The following is a 16,439-nucleotide window of genomic DNA, read 5'->3' as shown; positions in this document are numbered from 1 at the left end:
TGCTTTGCTTTTTTTAATGCAATGGGTCCCATATAGACATTTGATCCTAAAAACAAACCCGATTGATTGATACCAAAATGAAAATTTGTCATCTAGCCTATTGTAGGTGACCACCTAATTTCTTATCTCTGTTTTCGTTATTAAATATGACTTGCATTGTAAAGATAGCAATAACAAATATATATTTGATGATGATACTCGTAGTGTTAGCGTAAAAGCAAATTTAATCGCATTGATAAAATATCTGAGTAAATTTTAAGGCATGATAACATTTATCGTCAATACAATACAAAATACTATCTATCAATCAGTCAATTTACAATAGCAAATACCTATGAACTAAAATGGTTTATGATAAGCTTTGCAACTATCGTTATCGTCCGTTGGCTGTCGTTTTCACTGATATCACATGGATCATATTATGTGTTTTACATGTATAGGATAATTCGCCAGTAACTGGCCACTGTTAGTAACTGGCCACCCTAAACTAAAAATGAATTCTATTCACCTATAAACAGAATTCATTTTAGTATATTGGTGGCTACTTGGTTAGTTATTGAAGGCTGGCCAGTTCTTGAAACCTTATTCTAAAATGAATTCTGTTTATATGTAAATAGAATTCATTTTTAGTTTCGAGTGGCCAGTTACTGGCGAATTACCCTATGTACATTTAAGTCTAAAAACGCTGTATTATCTATTCGATATCGAAACTGAGGCATGAAGGGAATTTCCGGGACAAATGTCTATGATTACATTGGCTATTTATAATCTGTCAAGCCATTTCCGTCAGTAGCAAGAAGCTGCATTTATGTAAATGTAGGCGCGAAGAGTTATCGTCCCATAGAAAATTTGAATTTCGCGCCTTTTTCTACTGGCAACGTTGTTCGACCGACTATAAATTCTGGTTCTCTGTTTTTCGAAAACTGTTAATTTCTGGCCTATGAAAGTGCGTGTGAAAAAATAGTTTTGGAATGTTTACGGAACTCTTAAGTTTATTATACGATGATTTGATGAATCTTAAATAAGCACTATACTATTCCGTCGCGAATACCTACGTCCAGCCTTCAAAGTCAGCTGCTGCTGATCGTTCGCGTTCGCAGTACCTAATTAATTATTAACCGACGCCGAAGTGTCGCGAAGAACACAAGACAAGAAAGCAAAATGATATCTAAATTATTTAATTTTGTTCTCATTCACTTTTGCCTTTCGCTCGCAACTATCTATAACATGTAGGTAGATACTTTAACGTCATGATCATTATGCAGAGGCTTTGTTTAGATATTTGTGAACACCTTGACCGTTTCCATATTGTATATCTGATGGAGATTGTACATCCAATGACTGTACCGTCAGTTTGTAATTAAGTAGATAAACTATCAGTTTTAAAATAAATACATATTTCAAAAATACGCCGTTCTTCACCAGCACACATTGACGTATCATGGTATCATGGTTAAGGAAAGAAGTGTTAAATATAATTACTAAAATTAGACCAAGCATTGAGTTTCAAATAACACAAATTAAAATCTTCTACTACCATGCTCGCGGCGTTTTTTTTTTGTTGTCCCAAAAACTTTTTTTTCAAATTTGGGATTTTTTATGTTATTTCTACTCAGAATCACGAGCTCTTTCTATCTTATTAGGAGAAAAAAAGCGGCCAAGTGCGAGTCGGACTCGCCCATGAAGGGTTCCGTATTTAGGCGATTTATGACGTATAAAAAAAACTACTTACTAGATCTCGTTCAAACCAATTTTTGGTGGAAGTTTACATGGTAATGTACATCATATATTTTTTTAGTTTTATCATTCTGTTATTTTAGAAGTTACGGGGGGGGGGACACACATTTTACCACTTTGGAAGTGTCTCTCGCGCAAACTATTCAGTTTAGAAAAAAATGATATTAGAAACCTCAATATCATTTTTGAAGACCTATCCATAGATACCCCGCACGTATGGGTTTGATGAAAAAAAATTTTTTGAGTTTCAGTTCGAAGTATGGGGAACCCCAAAAATTTATTGTTTTTTTTCTATTTTTGTGTGAAAATCTTAATGCGGTTCACAGAATACTTCTACTTACCAAGTTTCAACAGTATAGTTCTTATAGTTTCGGAGAAAAGTGGCTGTGACATACGGACGGACAGACAGACGGACAGACAGACAGACAGACAGACATGACGAATCTATAAGGGTTCCGTTTTTTGCCAGTTGGCTACGGAACCCTAAAAAGTGTCCCAAAATTTCCATACATTTTTCGATCTTTCCATTACGCGACCACCATACAAAGTCTATGAAAAATGGTGACGGAATGGAAATAAAAACCTTAGGACACTTTTTTTCTCCTATTAGGATAGAAAGAGCTCGTGATTCTGAGTAGAAATAACATAAAAAAACCCAAATTTGAAAAAAAAAGTGTTTGGGACAACAAAAAAAAAACGCCCCGCACGGTTCACAAAGAGTCTACGCATTCACTAAGAAATCAGGGGCCCATTTCTCGAACGATATTAGACTAATATTATTAGTCCACGAACTGTCAAATCGTATAGGATGCCATGACAACACACTCATAATATTAGACTAATATCGTTCGAGAAATGGGCCCCAGTTTATTCTAAAACGGCTTAGGTAAAAAATTCCGAAGAAACTTATGTTCTTATAACGAGAACAAAAGGGCGTAAGTGCATATCGATTCAATATATTAAACTTACGTTCTTTTAGATAAAGAGGACGTAAGTAATAATAATAATGCTTACCTCCGGCGAGACGGGACGACCGCTCGGAGGAGTGCCGGGAAGCGAAACTCCTATATTGGCGACATGTAGCGCCAATAATCGCCAATATGCCAACGCTGGACGCAGGTAAACTTTGTCAACAATCACGTCACATTCCTAATTTAAACTTTGAATTCCCAAATCGAACTTCTGACGACTTTTAAATTTCGAATACGTCGAACGCTCCTGGTGTCACGAAGTTATTGTAAGCCAGCATTTTGAAACATGTAGTTAGTCTTACGAAATAATGTAGTTCGGTTCACCATAAAACACTACCGCACATACTGAACGTGAATGTAACTCTGAAAAAGTAATATAAATACAGAGATAACACTCGGAATGGATTGATAACGACTTGATGGACTTTGAGCTAAGTAAACAGAGTTGCATTTTATGCTTGTTGCAAAAATACTCCTACCTATTTGACCAAGTCTTTCCTTAATATACTTAAAGGTCTTAAAGTCAGATATTACAACATCATAGCATAAATTACATAAGACACTTTACTTACATTTCAAACCTACGTGACCTACGTCATATGCAATAACCACTTAAATATGCGGCTATCTATAAATAAATGCGACCATCTAGGTACACACCATCTATTTAAAGCCGTCGACGTCGCGTATAACTAGAAATTCCTTGCAAACGTTGGGTCAAACGTTCCACCAATACAGGTATTGGAGGGCGGTTTACCCTCAGCCGTCATTCGTTCGCGCCCTCTCGGCTGTGCGCGTCGCGTGCGTTCGGACCGTTCCGAAAACTTTTGCGATATCATTTGGACCGATCGGAAAGTTACTTTTTAAATTTTGAAAGTAGAATTCTCGCGTTTGGAGTGTTACGAACATTGTGAGATTTGTTAGCATCGTTTGGACGAAAGTTAGGTTAGTTTGGGAATAGAGTATTCATATTGTTGGGGTTTTACTACATTTTAAACAATATTAAGTTTATCTTTTGTGCTGGTGATGTATAGAAAATCTAGATTTATTAAGATAGGCAAGCGTTCATACTGAACAGAGTTAAAAAGTTATAAAGCAAATAAACCACTGTCAAATTTAAAGTTTTTCTAAATAGAATCAACTCAACTTAATTCACCTTTAAAGTTTAATACAATGTGCATGTAACTTATTTTATTTATTATTAAACTTATTTCATTTGTGATATTTATTGCATTATTGAATAATGTCTCCTCAGTTACCAATATGCAAAGAGTACCGATATAATCTAAAAACTAGGTATAGGTATCCAAAAACATTGAAAAATTCAAATAAATAAATTTGACTACTTACACCTAAGCTAGTCTTAAGTTATTATTGAATTGTTGTATTGACCGTGCTTGATTAGAATAAAAATTTGAGCGTAAAACCATTATTAAATAAAGTATAAAAATAGTGTGAATACGTACAGTCAGCAGTAATAGTTGCCAAGCGGGCGAGGTGTTCAAAATGATTTTGACGCGACTTTATTGTTAATAGAATAAGGGTCGGTTGCACCAAACTGTTCGTATCGTTAAAGAGTTCGCTAAATTTGTATGTATGGAAAGTTTCATACTAAAGCGCCGGGGCGCGCCGGCTGACGTTTATCAGTCTGTCAAATGTGGTTGGTGCAACTGGCCCAAAGAGCACGTCAAGGTAATTTTGAACACCTCGCCCGCTTAGCAACTTCTGCTGCTGACTGTACTAAAAATAAATAAATTAAAAAAATGCCCCCCCGTGGTATCCCATACAATGTATCGAAGTACTAATTAGTTGACCGACAATTACCTACTTCTTAAATTACATTTGGTTGAAATATAAAATGGTATTCGTTTATGACAATTCAATTCCAAATAATAATAAAGTATAAATTCAAGAACGGCATAATTTTGAGAAATTACTGAATTCAGAATAGTAGTAGTAGTAGTAAAACACTTTATTAAGAATACGTATTTACCTGAAAATAATGAAAATGAAAAAAAAAAAAACTACACTAACTACTATAATGAAAGGAACTACACGTTTAAAGTATTTATCGGGTTTTTCACTACAACGACAAAATATTGCTAAAACCTGTATGTAAACGAGACCACGTGTAAACCATAACTTTTATGGATAGTCGTTCCAACAGGCACTCTGCAATGTTACTTTGTTATGTTACAATGTACGGTTATGATGATAAATGTGTATTGTGTACACGCTTTTACTATGCAAACGTGTCACAATTAGGGTTGCCAGATCGAAAGGTGCTATTATCGAGAAAAAATATCAATTTTTCGGGATTTTGGGACTCAAGTCGGGAAAAAAAAAACATTCAAATTAAAGTAATTGTATTAAAAACAACGATATTTTACATTATTGGCACTACGTCAGCTGCTCTGCCCAATCTCGCCACGCGCGCCCCGCGCGCGAGCTGCCGGGATCGACGCGGGTCGCTCGCTCGCTCGGCGACAGTTCGGAACTTGAAATTATTGTTTTATAACGTGAAGCTGTTTTTCGGGACATTTTTCCCTTGGTCGGGAATCGGGAACACATTATAAAAATCGGGAGAATCCCGCCAAATCCCGACCATCTGGCAACCCTAGTCACAATGTAGGTACTTAGACATTTTTATGAAACTACGGTAAGTTGGCTGACAGTGGTTTGGTGGTATACAGTAATTATAACATTTTCTGAGAAAACGCAAGGTTTACATCTATATTTTTCCCGCCTAAAAGATGCTCCTTGTCAACACGTTTTTATAATATCTTCAAAAAAGTGAACACAACAACATGGCGGACTGTTAAAAGTGTATCTGCTGCGGGTATAAAATATACCTTTTGCCCTTTGTCTCGTCTTAGCGGGGGCAGGGCCGTGCCCCCAGATTCTGTACCTATTCTCGGTCTCATTTTTATCAAGTAATAATTTCGATAAAAATTCAAATCGAAAAGATGCAAGATAAAAAAAAACATGTAAGTACTGTTATTTAAGATTTTATATAGTCCCGAACAAAGAAAACTTTGTAAGTGCTAGGAGTAGGACTACAAGTGCATTGGAGGCGCATAACTCAACAAATATTTGATTTATTATTCTAACAGCTAAAATTTTAACTGAACAATGGTAGATCTTAATCTATTTCTAATGGACAATACGTTTTATGAATTGTCAGTTAACATAAATATCGAAGTAAGTTTCTCCAAGTTTCCTCCCCTCGTTTCTTCGCAATGTTTCGATTAATAATCTCCGTAAACAATCGAAATTAATAAGCATTCGGCGCTTGAAATCTGCGTCTGACGGAAATGTTTTGCAAATTTTGCAATTGTAATTGGAAGTTGTTTGGGGCGTGAATTAGCCCCCACAATTAGAAATATTGTATCGGGCGACTTGAAACATCGAATAGCGAATTGTATGGACTCACGAATCAAATGGCTGTTTTACAGTAAAATTTAATGTAAATATTTTTATTGCACAAGGCAATAAAAGATAACACTATAACAGTAAACCTAACACGATAACAAAATTAAAAATAGAGTAAACAGAGTATAGGTAGTGGTCTTGCTTATATAAATCTTTTCTTAACAGCCGTATCTTTCCCTCTCGATTTATTTTATTAAAATTAATATAACCTGTCTCATATTGGTATTAATAATCTAATCTCATGCGAGTTGTCCCTATTTAACGTGTACGAAATGATTGTGTTATTTAAAATGAGGTCCTTAATTTGTGTTATTTGACGTAGCTAAAATTTTAAAGCTTTTTTAACCAAGTTTAAAGGCTCGTTACCTCTTACGGAAATTATCCATGTTACCAATATGCCAACATAGGATACCTAGTCCATATGTTAGACGTCGAGCTAAACTTCTTAGTTGGATCACGTACCATTCAACATTGGAATACCTACTCTCAATTCGTCGGAAGACCGAACGCATTTTGACTAAAATTAAACGTCCCTAATTGAAGTTAAGTAACTGAATGCGTAATTATTTTTCAAGACAACGACGCCATTTCCATGCAGCCGTCAGGAGCTTTGTTTAAGACCCTTTAATGACAGCTGATGATATTTTTAGGGTTCCGTACCCAAAGGGTAAAAACGGAACCCTATTACTAAGACTCCGCTGTCCGTCCGTCCGTCCGTCCGTCCGTCTGTCACCAGGCTGTGTCTCACGAACCGTGATAGCTAGACAGTTGAAATTTTCACAGATGATGTATTTCTGTTGCCGCTATCGCTATAACAACAAATACTAAAAACAGAATAAAATAAAGATTTAAGTGGGGCTCCCATACAACAAACGCGATTTTTGACCGAAGTTAAGCAACGTCGGGCGGGGTCAGTACTTGGATGGGTGACCGTTTTTTTGCTTGTTTTGCTCTATTTTTTGTTTATGGTGCGGAACCCTCCGTGCGCGAGTCCGACTCGCACTTGGCCGGTTTTTTTTTCTACATTTCACGTTATGATGACATTAACCAAAGTCTTCATGTTATTAATACCACCATGTTATAAAAAGGCGTCGCCTATCTAATTACTATCACCAAGTATCATTATCATAACATTATTTTGAAATCCTTACATTAACACCAAACTAACGCATTTCTTTCATTAATATTCATCCAAAAAAATTGTTACAGATGTGCCTTCGTAATCATCGCTAAGCCAACGTCAAAGAACTGATAACATAAATCTCAAAAAGTTTGAATACAACTTCAGAAAAAAAGTTTCCGCGATAATCCTGGCCGGTAAAAATAGATGCCCGATAATTTGGAAAAGGAAAAGTTTGAGGTTAGGCTGTGGCTTGCTGGCGGCGGTGGATCTGGGTGGGGTGCGCGGGCGCCGTCGCGCAGCGCAGCCCGCTCGGCTGGGCCATGGGCAGCTCGCAGCGCCTCGCCGCCGTGGCCGCGGCCTCGCACGCGCGCCACTATAACCACAGCCACGAGGTGCTGCAGACTGAGACTGCGCATTATAATGTCAACATACTCTTTGTCAGGTTAGTAGTAACAATTTGCATTTCCATAGAGTTATTTTTTTAATAATAAATAATAAATTCATTTACTTCAGGACCATCAGGGATCTTTTTTTTTTGTTAGTACTTACGACTATGCCTTATAAAATATTGTTAGTATTATGCTCTATAAACTATATAATGTCATTTTGTAGCAAATATAAATAAATTAATTGAAATTAAAAAGAAATTAAATTAAATCAATTTTTAGTTGCAAGCAACGCCTTTCTGGTTTACTACGAGCTCCTATTTTACAAACATTAGTTTCTACATTAGGAAACATGTATGTAATTCTCTTGTTTCTGCTCACACGCGCGCCACTACAACCACACCCAGGAGGTGCTACATTATAAATGCCATCATACTTTTTATCAGGTTAGCATGTGAAAACAGCCTTTTGTTTTTCTACGCCAGCCTATTTCAACTTGTAATGATGCTTTTCGGATTGGCTACAAACTAATTTACCTTACAATGAGTAGGTTGTAAACTTGCAAGTTATTTCTCCCTAAATGTCATAAAGTTAAAAATTACAATATCTTAGCAGAGTGAAGAAAGGGGTATAAATGTTAATAATATCGTGATAGATAGGTACACGTACAAACATCAACCAACACTAGGGAATAATGTTCCCATAAAAATGTATCCAGCAGACACCTTATAAAAGTCTAATAACATAATAACGGACATGAGCTACAATTTAAAACTATAAGCTGAACAAAGTCCCAAGACGGTCAGTAAAGTGTGAGCACCTCGTAACCATTTTATGATAACAAGATTTCCTAACATAGGTCATCTGTCGAACCTTATCATTCATAAAACGTCGTATCTCACTATGAGCGTCGAACACGGATACGACTTTTGAGCACTAAAAGTAAAAGAAAAGCATAGTGCAAGAATGGCGTATGTTACTATGAATGTCGTAGATAGTTACGACCTTGTTAGAGTAAGTTTTCTAAATCCCGTCTCTGAAAACGACTGGTCAGACTCGTTACAGTTTTATAGCGCGATGAATTCCTCAAAAGGGTAGTACTGGTAGTAGTAACACGGAGATTTACAACAAAGAAGAAAGTCAACTTGGTATTGGGGAAGGATTTTATGTAATAAACTAATAAGTTACTATCAAAGTCAAGTAGAAATATCAAGAAATTCATCGTTAAAAGTTATCGACTAAGAGTGAAACTGAAAATAAGAATAAAGAAACATTGTGATGAAAAAGGATTTTCTACATTTTAATTATTTCAATTTAACAAAGCGAACACTATTCAATGAGACATGAGAGTAGAGTAGAGTGAATAGATTAAGCATTTTTTATTTTCTGCGTTACTGTTTCACATTGTCCAATTTTTTTTTAATTTAGTTATTTCGCTACTGGGGGGTACAAACGGCGTACATGTAGGTACGTTGTACATAGGTATATAGTATATTGGTGCTTCAAAAGCTAGGTATCTACGAGAATTAACTGTCACAACGCAGGTGTACTACGCCATAAATCGTAGCATTGCCCGCTATATAATAAAACCATTCGTAGCGTTTAGCTGCTACATCCGCCATACGCATCAAAGGGTTAATACCGGTATAAACATCACATAAATTTCAGGACCCGACACGCGTAGGTACTCAAACGTCTTTAAAATTGATAGCCTAACGCAGCGTACTACGTAGGCGAATAGCACGCGAACGCGAAGCGAAGAGACGCGGCGCGGGGTGAATCAATCCCATGGTCTAATAAAACATGGTCTTCTCTTCCCAGAGTGTCACTTGCCTACGTCACAATAACATTGCCACTTTATTTCAACATAACATGTTACATGGGTACATTATATCTATGGTTAATAAGTTAAAATATTTCTTTATAATTTTATAATTTTCATTTTTATTTATTTTATCTTAAATTTTACAATAACACGTTATTGTTAATTATTCGTTAGCAATATCTTCCGATTCACGAAAGAAATTTCAGACGTTCGGGTAATTCTGTTTACACTACTGGCAACACAGAATAGCGCTGTCACATTTGACAATCCGCCATTTTGTCTCTGACCGTCATCCTTGTCGAACGCGTGTTAATTGTTATTTCCTTCTCGCTCAGTGTCAGCAGTCGCACTGCTGTCGCACAGCTGCACTTTCCAAACTTTTCACGTCGTAAGCTTGGTAATTAATGTTTTGTTACGAAAATGGTTGGCTGCTCTATTCGGAACTGTAAGAGTAGGAGTGAAAAGTGCAGTATAGATTTGTTTTATTTTACTATGTTTCTACATGAATAACTTAATATTAATGCCGTTAAAATAATTTTCACCGTTGGTTAAAATTCTCCCACATTTTAAAGTTTGAGAACCTGTAAACAGCATGATGACGTAGGCAAGTGACAGTTAGGTCATTCGCGAATCTCGGAAGAGAGTACCAGGCGGAGTATATTATTATACCATGATCAATCCTTTGATACTTAAGGAGCCCACTGATTAACAGTCCGCCGGACGGTATCGGCCTGTCAGTTAGAACAAATATTTGACAGTTCCGAACAACTGACAGGCCGATACCGTCCGGCGGACTGTTAATCAGTGGGCCCCTTTATAGAAGTGTCCTACGTGGGCGATCTCGTTGCGAACGCGAACGCCGTGGGCCCGCCGCGCCGCGCCGCTTCGCTTCGCGTTCGCGAGTTGTTCGCTTACATAAGACGCAGCGTAAGGCCGTTTATACGTTAGGTTATCAGGTCATTCGTGACCGTAGGTAGGCCAAGGCGCACGTTGACGTAAATCGCGTGAAAGTTCCAATATCCCTGTATGAAAACGACTTAACTGATATGCTTTTAACGGTCACAGTTCACTTTTTTCCGCAAGGGGATAAATTTCCCAGTCCTTTTTTTATGGGGCGTAAGCGACATGGTTTTATAGTGTACATTTACCTTTTTCAGCTAAAAGCATTACTCATGTTTATTTCCTGGTGTTTACAGCGAGGTCGCACCGATTTAATGAGATAAGGGAGAGACGGACGAATACAGTGAAGGGATGTTTAAGGCATTGTGAACTAGTGACCTTAGTAAATAGTGTACGGTAAAAACAAAAAGGGTGTACGACTTTACGCGATCTGATCATCGGCCGAAATGTATGAAACAGCCACTTGATTTTATCACGATTTTAGGGCTGCTCCCCATAGTAAAAGTTGTTTAGTATGACATATCACCGCGCAAAATATAGCTGAACGTAAAAACACACTGTCTATCTTTCTCTTGGCGTTTGGGAGAATTCACCAATTTCAATTAAAACCGTATGGGCTTCAAAAGTAAAAAGAAAAGTCGAAACAAAACCCCACGTGCATATAACACACTAACGATTACAAGTTACCTGCCCCTAAAGTATGTAAACCACTTACGTTCTACCCTGTTTAATTTCCCTCCTTAAATAATTAATGAAAATGTACCGTAAACTTCCGTTTCTTAAGCTGGGTCCAGACGGTGCAGACTTGCGCTGCGCAGATTGTTGCACGGACAAAAGTATGTGCGACTCACATCGTCCACACGATACAGACATGTTAGTTGTTCCTTAAACCTCGTGGTGTGCGAACGTCTTCATATCCCTATTACAGTACTCTTTGGACTTAATTTTCCATACAGCTGGAAGGGACTTATATAGATCTATAAATTCAACTAAGAATTCTCTTAAATGTTTTCTTAAATCGGTCAACTTTATAATAGAAACAAAGCAAACTGTGAATTAATTAACCAAAGTTGTTGTAAGTTGACCCAAACAAGTCTGAACATGCGTCCACACAGTGCAGTAGTCGGCGCAAACACGCATGTCTGCGCCGACTTTTTGATTCCAGATACAAAAATGCACAGAGGTCGTTACAGACTTGAGACTTCACGTCCACACGTCCCATTTGCACCGACTTAAGTCTGTACAGACACGCTGCGTAGACTAAAGTCTGTGACGTGTGGACCCACCTTTACGAGAACATTCCCGGCCGCGGCGGGGATGAGCGGCCCACAAATTGCTTTTCATGTGTCGAATTAATGCGACGTCCAGCTCTCCAGGGCTGTCACGTACAAGATATGTTCGAGACAGGCAAATAAGCTCGCTTGCCTATAAAGCGGTCAAGAGGAAAAACGATTAGTTCATCTTATACCTTTAAACGAGCAATTCTTGTATATTTATTTATATATATATATATTTCGGGGATCTCGGATGAAATTTGCTATATAGGGGTTTTTGGGGGCAAAAAATCGATCTAGCTAGGTTTTATCCCTGGGAAAACGCGCGTTTTTGAGTTTTTATGTTTTCCGAGCAAAGCTCGGTCGCCCAGATATTGACGACATTAAGAGGTATAGTTTATACATTCAAAGTGCAATTTAAGTACAAACTGTAGCAACGACTAAACAAAATAATTCGTTTAAATTTCCCTATCTCCTGAATACTCGTAGCAGGTGGTGCTATAATCGATAATTTGAGTTCTGGGATCCAACGCAAAAAAGTAAATTAAAAATACAAGATCTCGTAGTTACGAAATTCAACGTTTTATTTTATATTACAAATATCCGATTTAATGTCGCCTCCGGTGGTTCGGCCACGTTTGTCGCAGGCCAGCTGACTACGTAGGAAACATATGCCTTAAACTAGCCCTTGACGGCCCCCGACCCAAGGGCAGACCAAAAAAGCGATGGCTCGATGTCGTGAAAGCAGATATGAACGTGAACGGGCTCACACGAGACGACGCCCAGGATCGCGCAAAGTGGAGGAAAGCAAGTAGGAAAGCGGACCCTGGCAAAGGCCGGGATAACGCTAGGTAGAAGAAGAAGAAGACAAATATCCGATTTAATTTCTTACATTTAAATAAAATATGCGCTTATTTGTATCAGTTGACTCTTATTATTGACTCAAAAAACGAAAAGGATCAGGATCGAAAGACACCATAAAAAAATTGTCACCAAGCCAATTCAAAGAATAATATTTTCTTAAAGGTCATGTTTTCCGGGTCACATCATATGAATTGCCTTTCTCGTTTTGTATCAACGCTACGAGACGGATGTCTAGCCTCTCAGACCTCTAGGGCTGTCACTCGTCTGTGATATTAAATGTCATGGACAATGGCATGGAATGGGCAATGAAATCCTGTCCACAATTAATTTACCAATTCGCAGTGTTCTGCAGAAATACATAACCCAACCCATTTAACGCGGTTGTACGTCATGCTCGCTCAACAGCGAAGACGTTAAGATTATATCTTTAGAGTTATTGTGACATATCGGGATTGTTAAGTACTAAAAAAATGTCATTGCATTCGTTTCATCAAGTCAGCGATTAGAAAATGAGCAATTAACATTTTTAATCTTGGACATCACACTGAATGCTGACACTTCAGATTGCCGCAGAGAAACGGAAATTGTTGTGTTGAGCCATTTTTATAGAATTGGCAACCCTAATAGTTAGAAACTAACTTTCCACTATGGCTACACAGCTAATCTAGGGCATTACACTAATAGTTGACACTCTGTTAATTGAAATGGATTTCTCACTATTGACTTACAGTATAATAAGCACTTTATTAAATAAAAAAATAACAAGCCTTCAGATTTACAGCGCAGGCAGTGCAGTCTTAAAGTATATATGGGTAATCTGTAGTGTCCGATGTTAGCAACCCTAATAGTTAGCAAACTAACTTCCCACTCCGTAGTGGGAAGTTTAGCCGTCTAAACAACCGTAATCTTGGGCACTATTAGTTGGCATTCGAGACAGTTAAGATACAGTAATATATTTGTTGGCATGTTTAAAATACACCACTTTTTATTTTCAATTTTTTTAATGAATATTAACACCTTTATTAATTTTTAAATGAATATATTACGACAACTTCTTTAAAACTATCATAGAAGGCAAGATAAAAGGAAAGAGAGGCAGGGTCAGACCAAGACGTAGCTATGTAGACCAAATAAAAGAAAAAGCTGGTGTCATGTCGTGTCAAGAGGTCAAGGATATGGCAAACGAAAGGGAGAAATGGTAAATACTCCACCGACAAAAGGATACTTCTTAAATTTAAGAAGAAGAGAATACTTTTCGTCATGCCGTGCGCGCATCCCGAATATGACGCACGGAGAGCTATTTTCAGCGTTAAATGAAAGCTATAGTGAATAGAGTAAAGGCTTCATCACACAGGCGCGTTTTCCGGGCGGGGCGTGAGCGTTTTATATGTAGAAGCGGCGCGCCCCGCTGACGGAACCTTTAGAGTTCCTAGAGTTACGATTTTTATATTGGAAATTTCCTCTTCTTTAGGAATCTGTTGTCTTAATTTCTCAATTTTTTAATTTGCTCAGCAGTGGGCAGTGGGACACAAAATAGGCCATTGAAAAAAGGTCGTTTGTTAACTATATGACAAAGTGGTTTACCCATGGTATAAGATAATACTTAGCAGCCCCGTCAAAATCCATATAAGTATAACAGCCGTATTCTGCGCCATTACAGTAATTGTGGCGGCTCGTGAGTCTCGTGACAGCTGCGGTGCCCAGTGATAGGTGAGGCGGGTCGCGACAGACCAATGCTATTTTGGGCCACTATCCTTTATTATATATACACAGTTTTTGGACGATTAACTATTGATTGTGTGGTTCATCTTTTACTTCCTTCGCCATTCACTTCGCACAAAGCCAATTATCAAAACTATTGAGCTGGATTTTAAATGTTATTCGACAAGGTATAGGGCCGGTACAGATGGATTGCAACTGGTATGGGAACTGCACAGTTCCCATACAAATTGCAGTCAGGTTGCAGTCCGTCTGTATCGGCCCTTATTAGGGCCTTTTCATGGTATCATGCTGATTAACGGCTACCATCGTCATTTCAAATATATCAACAATGAGTTGACGCTTTGATATCTTGACGTTATCCGAATGAATCCACAACTCTAAGTACCTACCGCAAAAATCGAAAATAGAAATTTGGTTGTCTCTTTATCACTCATGCATATTTTTTTATGCTGTAGAGAGGCAGATAACGAAATTTCGAAGGTAGGTAGTTATGATAATGTAGAAAAATTATCATAACATCTGTTTCAATTTTATATTGCAAGTTTAACAACGTAAACATTCGATAATAAACTTTACTCCCCGGCAATAAGACCTCCCATTAAAAGAACGACACTCAGACCAGCAGATCAGAACAGAAGTTCATAAATTCTAAAACAGTCTCTCACAAGATGACGATAAAACAAAATGAGGACAATTTACAAATGCACCTCATCGACTTTCAAATAGGTAAGCTAGACTATAATAAAACCTCTTACAACGGTCGCCCTTTCATGCTAAATTAAACTCTAATGCACGGATATAAAGATGACATCACACTAGTAAAAACACAAGAAGTATGAGCTAGTGAAAGTTATCGTTCAACGGTTTTCAGTGAACTGAAGATATGAATTACTTTGTGACGGGTGAAATGGCTTAAGTTGAAACAAAACCATTTACATATCATTTAATGTGTTTGCTGGTTAGTCTAAAAGTCACGTCTACTGGCATTCTAAAGTCAACCTTATTTAATGAGGCTATAGGTCTTTAAATACGTTAAATTTAATTAATTGCGCCCTGAATCGATCTAGGGATGAAGAATAGAAGGAGGTACACATTACACAATAAAAACGTATTTACGTGTAATAAGTCAATTCAATGGTATATTGGTATTTGATTAACATAGAGGTCCTCAAAAATGGAATTTGAGTAATTGAGTGAAAATTTGGCCTATAAGTATGTATTTTTTTTTTCATTTTTGCCAAATGGAGATTAACACTTCCTTCGCCAGATTAAATCCTAGTGAAAATGCAACATTACATTCGTCCACTAAAATAGATAGTGATGTAAATAGATACTTGTAGCGCTACGGCGTAGAACTCGTAGATACCATGTGATATGACAATGAAGAGTTAAGTATAGAATACACCAATCGAACAGCCATATTCGAACTTTAAGATACGTCAAATACTAGATATTGAAACGATATGGATTGGATATGTCAGTGTCAAACAAGTGTCAATAATGACGTTTCTTCAAACAAACACGTCACTTTTGACACTTGTTTGACACTGACATATCTTGGTGATGTCTAATAGGTATCTAATAGATATCTAGTTCAAAATCGCAATCGCGCCCGAATTAACTAGTAACGACAATAACTGGATTGACGCACACTAAAGATATATAATTTTGCTGCATAGATAAAAAAAATACTAATAATCCTACTAGGTAATACTGTAGGTATGTGTATGGATATTTTCTTGATTGTTTGTTCCTGCGTCACGGAAATACGTCTAAATCAGTGGTTCCTAACCTGGGGGTAATTACCCCCGTGGGGGTAATACTGGTATTTTACGGGGGTAATAAGCTAACCTAATATAACAATACAACAAACGTACACGGTTTATTTTTTATTACCATTGGGGGGAGGGGTAAAATCAGGTTCCCTAGTTAGTCATAGGGGTGACCGGACTGAAAAGGTTAGGAACCACTGGTCTAAATGAATACGTATCGGTGAAATTAGAAGATGAAAATATCACAGATAATTTATACCTTGAAAGAGGACATATATGATAACTATGATAAGTGCACTGCCAAGGAATGGAATTCCTTGCCGGCGTCTATATTTCCGAGCTCGTATAGGTAACCCGGTAACTTTCAAATCAAGGGTGAACAGGCACCTTCTGGGCAGGCTCGCTCCATCGTAGGCCACGTCTTCGCCTCGGC

The 16,439-nt window shown here is 37.6% G+C and overlaps 2 protein-coding genes across 3 annotated transcripts in view; one reads left to right on the top strand and one right to left on the bottom strand.

Moving 5' to 3' along the window:
- LOC134655382 (probable beta-hexosaminidase fdl) overlaps positions 1-16,439 on the bottom strand; it is a 103,429-nt gene that overhangs the window by 43,795 nt on the left and 43,195 nt on the right. Inside the window, exon 1 of one of the 2 annotated variants that reach the window (XM_063510840.1) lies at positions 2,752-2,941. The exons of the other annotated variant lie outside the window; for it this stretch is intronic. The gene's annotated coding sequence lies outside the window, so the exon portion shown is untranslated. Of the gene's footprint in view, positions 1-2,751; positions 2,942-16,439 lie in introns of those variants that run through there. 2 annotated transcript variants of the gene reach the window in all.
- The window catches only part of LOC134655416 (uncharacterized), a 38,176-nt gene continuing 29,085 nt past the window's right edge, over positions 7,349-16,439 (top strand). Inside the window, exon 1 of the mRNA XM_063510880.1 lies at positions 7,349-7,705. Coding sequence (XP_063366950.1) covers positions 7,584-7,705 — 122 coding nt within the window. The 5' untranslated portion in view covers positions 7,349-7,583. The remainder of the gene's footprint in view (positions 7,706-16,439) is intronic.

The sequence above is a fragment of the Cydia amplana genome, chromosome 16 (genome assembly GCF_948474715.1).
Source record: "Cydia amplana chromosome 16, ilCydAmpl1.1, whole genome shotgun sequence".
Lineage (NCBI taxonomy): Eukaryota > Metazoa > Arthropoda > Insecta > Lepidoptera > Tortricidae > Cydia > Cydia amplana.
Note: the sequence above shows the minus strand (reverse complement) of the source record. Positions and strands in the feature narration are given on the sequence as shown.